The sequence below is a fragment of the Nicotiana tabacum genome, chromosome 23, assembly GCF_000715075.1.
Source record: "Nicotiana tabacum cultivar K326 chromosome 23, ASM71507v2, whole genome shotgun sequence".
In the NCBI taxonomy this organism is placed as follows: Eukaryota; Viridiplantae; Streptophyta; class Magnoliopsida; order Solanales; family Solanaceae; genus Nicotiana; species Nicotiana tabacum.
The window spans coordinates 79,891,393-79,896,461 of NC_134102.1; the positions used below are offsets into that span (position 1 = coordinate 79,891,393).

A 5,069-nucleotide genomic window follows, 5' to 3' on the forward strand; every position below is an offset into this window, starting at 1 on the left:
TGAAGAACTTGCAACTCGAGCTCACGACATGGAGTTAAGTATCGCAAGCCATGGAAAGGCATCTCCATTTGCTGATCGAAAGGAGTTCAAGAAAAATGTTGCATCAAAGAACCAAACGAAAGATTCTATGGCGGTGAAAGCAATTTCTGTGAAAGTCGCGACTAAGCAAAAGGTCAAGGAGAATAAGACCCCAAGTCAATATTCCAAAGAGGAGAAACGTCATCCAACCTTGAAGGAATTGGGGGCGAAGGTTTATCCATTTCCAGATTCAGATGTACCCACGATCCTCGATGAATTGCTGACCAAGAAAGTCATCGATCTCCCTTAATAAAAAAGGCCTGAGGAAATTGGTAAAGTTGGCGATCCAAAATACTGCAAGTTTCTTCGCGTTATTAGCCACCCTACAGAGAAATGCTTTGTCCTAAAGGAGGAAATCATGGCTCTTGTAAGTGAATGAAAAATCATCATAGACATGGATGAAACAACAAAAATAAAGCATGCAAGTATCGCGCTCAAGTAAAATACGTGTTCAAGGTTGCAGAACGTGTCAAGCACTGCCTTCTTACAATTTGGTAGTTTCGAGCCCGTTGAAGTTGATCTTCCAAGGAAAACTCTTGAAGGTTCACTAGAGCTAGACAATCACTCCAAAGACAAAGATGATGAGGGTTGGATTCTAGTCACTCACAAGAAGCGAAAACATCAGGCAGTTTTGAGGCTACGAATTCCTAAGCCAAGAGCGATGATGAGCAATTCAGATAGGCTACAACCACCGAGAAATATCAAATCTTCTACTAGCAAGAAGATTAATAGTGCCTTATCGCCAAAGTTCTGAAATCTTCTACTAGCAAAAAGATTGCATGAATTCTTTCCTGAAAAAATCCTTCATGGAGGTCAAGTTGGTGCAACTCATGTAGTTTCTAGTACTGATGAAACAAAGGAAAGCAACGATGAACTTGCTCCAATGAAAACATAAGAACATCATGATAATGGAAAAGTTGTCACAGTTTGTGCAACAATTTCCTTCACAGATGATGACTTGCTACTGGCGTCTAAGCCACATAACAAACCTTTGTTCATTGTAGGGGGCATTAGGGAACAATATCTCAATCGCATACTTATTGATGATGGTTTGGTTGTCCACATCATGCTGAAGATGGTGCTAAAAAAGCTTGGGATCTCTATCGATGATCTATCGAAAAGAAACCTAACAATCCAAGGTTTCAACCAAGGAGGACAACGAGCCATAAGTATGATCCGCGTGGGACTATCTATTGGTGATATGAAGTCAAACACCTTGATTCACATCATAGATGCTAAAACATCATACAACCTACTGCTCGGACATCCTTGGATTCATGAGAATGGAGTGGTATCGTCTACTTTGCATCAATGTCTGAAGTACATAAGGGATGGGGAGATAGTCAAAATTGACGCAGACATCAATCCTTTTACAAAGACGGAGTCATACTTTGCAAATGCAAAATTCTACCTAGATTCTTGTGAATCGAGTGTGGAGAAACCATCATCAGTCGATGAAGCTGATGTCAAGTCAGAAGAAGAAAATGAGGCTCAATGGACTATCACTAAGCTGCCTAAGAAGAGAACCGAAGAAGTCTCCATTAAGCTATCATCATCTGAAGGTGACATACAGACAAAGACTGATAAGGAGCATTTAGTTTTTTGCTATGTTCCACGTGAGCGTCGAAAGAAAGGGCAACCTTTGCTACAGCAATGTACTCCAAATAAGAAAATGAGTTACAAAGATATCCAACATTTGAAGGAGAATATGACTGTCCGAGTTCTACAAATCCCATACGTGACTTGTGAGTCTACTAAAGGCAATCTCCAAGATGACAAAATAAAAGGGCACTATGATTTTAAGGCCTTCATACTGCTTGAAAAGTCTGGTTATGACTTCTCCAATCCATCAAGACTAGGAGAACTCAAAGACGAAGTCAATGGTGAAACGATACATGGGCTCAATGAGTCCCAAATAAAATTGAGAAAGCAAGGGCACTACGTCGCTACTCCAAAGTTTGGGTTGGGATTCAGTTTGGCAGAGCCTCTTCGAATTTCATATAAGAGAAGTAAAGAGATAGCTTCATCACAACACACCTTGGTAGAGGAGATGAAGGAAGTTAAAGGCAAGAAAATTAAACAACTGGCTTCAGTGTTTGATCGCATTGGAGGCTCAACCCCTCCGGTCTCGGAGTTCGAAAGGCTAAGTCACAAAGGTGAACGTGTATCTTCCAAACATCTAAAAGAAGTTTCCACTACCTCAAAGACATCTGTCTTTTCTAGCATGGGAACCATAAGGAAATCACCATCTAGAAAGATACTGTCAAAACATAAGGAGCAAGTCCATGAGGAGCGGGATCATTTTGAAGTTGTTGCTGACAAAGAAATCTATAGTGCTTTCCCATCACGTATGAAGAGGAAGTCTATTATGTAAATATCCACAGATGTTCCACTGAAGGTGCAAAGGAGAACCATCGTTTACACTTGCCAGCCTCATAAAAAATCAGAGAAAGAGAAAGAGAAAGAAGACAGGCCGACCATCCAAGGAAGTCAAAGAGAAAAGTCAGATTTTGTGGAAACATCATATCACATAATTGTGGAAGATAGCCCATGCCTTGACATTGATGATTAAGTCCACTAGGCTCTCCCTTAACTAGAAAATGGCTATCAATCAACTGTGGTTGAGCTTAAGGAACTCAATTTAGGCACTCCGGAAGATCCACGCCCCACCTTCACTAGTGCGCTTGTTATGCCTCAGGAGGAGGAGGAATACTCCAAGTTATTGACCGAGTACAAAGATGTTTTGCTTGGTCGTATAAAGAAATGCCTAGTCTTAGTCCTAAGGTATCCGTTCATCATTTAGGGATAAAAAGTGGAGCACGCCCTATGAAGCAGTCACAACGCATGTTTCAACCCGAGCTAGTATCACAAATTGAAGTCGAAGTCAACAAGCTCATCGAGGCGGGATTTATTCGAGAGGTGAAGTACCCATCATGGATATCGAATATTGTACCTGTCAAGAAGAAGAATGGTCAAATACGTGTTTGTGTTGACTTTCGAGACCTAAACAAGGTATGTCCGAAAGATGACTTTCCGCTACCAATTATTGAACTCATGGTTGATGCTACAACAGGGCATGAAACTATGTCATTCATGGATGGGTCCTCCGGATACAATCAAATCAGAATGTCTCCAAAAGATGAAAAGTGAACTCCTTTACAAACTCCAAAAGGGATATACTGCTACAAAGTGATGCCCTTCGGTCTGAAGAATGCTGGTGCCACCTACCAACACGCTATGCAAAACATCTTTGATGACATGCTTCATCAGAGGATTGAATGCTACGTTGATAACTTAGTGCTAAAGACGAAGAGTAGGCGTTTCCACCTTGAATACCTTCGAATTATTTTTGAAAGGTTAAGAAAAGTAGACCTAAAGATGAATCCACTCAAGTGTGCATTTGGAGTTACCTCAAGAAAGTTTCTTGGCTTCATTGTGCATTATCGTGGAATTGAAGTTGATCCATCAAAGATTGACGCCATTCAGAAAATGCCCGAGCCAAAGAACTTGAGGGAGCTTCGAAGTCTACAGGGAAACTTAGAATTTATCCAGAAGTTCATCTCTAATCTGGCTGGACGATGCCAACCTTTCAATCATCTATTGAGGAGGGGTATTCTCTTTTCATTGGGATCAGTCATGTCAAAATGCTTTTGAAAGCATCAAAAGATACTTGTTGAATCCACCTGTGTTAGGGGCACCAATGCTTGGGAAGCCATTGATACTCTACATTACGGCACGAGAATGCTCACTTGGGGCACTACTTGCTCAAGAGAATGATGAAGGAAAGGAACAAGCCTTGTACTACCTCAGTCGAACTCTGAGAGGAGCTGAGTTGAACTACACGCCGTTGAGAAAATATGCTTAGTGTTACTTTATGCAATAAAGAAACTAAGGCATTATTTTGAAGCATACACCATCAAACTCATCTCTCGAGTAGATTCTATGAAGTTCGTGATGACTCGACCTGTTCTTTCTGGAAACCTAGCAAGATGGTCTATATTGTTTAACCAATATGAGATCACATACACACCTCAAAAGGTTGTGAAAGGACAAGCACTCGCTGATTTTCTAGTTGATCACCCTCTTCCCGCGGAATGGGAGCTTTCTGATGAGTTTCCAGATGAAGACATTTTGTTCGTTGAAGAATTGTCACTGTGGACAATGTTCTTTGATAGATCCACACGTCAGAAAAGTGCGGGGGCAGGTGTTGTGTTAGTCTCTTCAGATAGACAAATCTTGCCATTCTCCTTTGTTTTAGGTGAAACATGCTCCAACAATGCTGCAGAGTACCAAGCTTTGATCATCGGTCTTGAAATGGCATTAGACATGAAGATTCTACAGTTGGAGATATACGACAACTCTAAGTTGATCATCAACCAACTTTTGGGGATTTACGATGTAAAGAAGGAAGATCTTTTTCCATACCACCAATATGCTTCTTGTTTACTCGAAAGATTCGACCAAGTATTCTTAAACCACATCCCAAGAGAAGAAAGTCACATGGCTGATGCTTTGGCTAACTTGGCCACGGCGATGACACTTAGAGAGAATGAGTCAACAAAGGTACATGTGTGTCATCGATGGGTCATTCCTAGACTTCTTGATCTTCAAATCAACGAAAGTCATCATATGTCCGTTGGGGTGATTGAAGAATAGGATTGTAGGCAACCATTGATAGAGTACCTTGAACATGGAAAGTTACCCAAGGATCCGCGATAAAGAAAAAACATCAAGCGAAGGGCACCACGATTCATCTTCTATAAGGGGACATTATTTTGCCGCTCTTTTAAAGGACTATTCTTGCGATGTCTTGACAAAGAAAAAGCCCACCAAGCAATGGATGAAGCACATTCCGGCTTATGTGGAGCACACCAATCTAGTCCTAAGCTCCATTTTTGCATCAATAGGATGGGCTACTATTGGCCGACAATGGTGAAGGATTGCATGGAACATGCCAAAAAGATGTCAAGTGTGTCAATTTCATTCCAACT

The 5,069-nt window shown here is 41.2% G+C and overlaps 1 protein-coding gene across 1 annotated transcript; it reads left to right on the forward strand.

Moving 5' to 3' along the window:
* The first annotated feature begins 4,032 nt into the window (after positions 1-4,032).
* LOC142177234 (uncharacterized) lies at positions 4,033-4,734 on the forward strand. The gene has a single exon (XM_075245705.1). It carries the CDS (start codon positions 4,033-4,035, stop codon positions 4,732-4,734), a length of 702 nt encoding a protein of 233 aa, XP_075101806.1.
* The last annotated feature ends 335 nt before the right edge of the window (positions 4,735-5,069 follow it).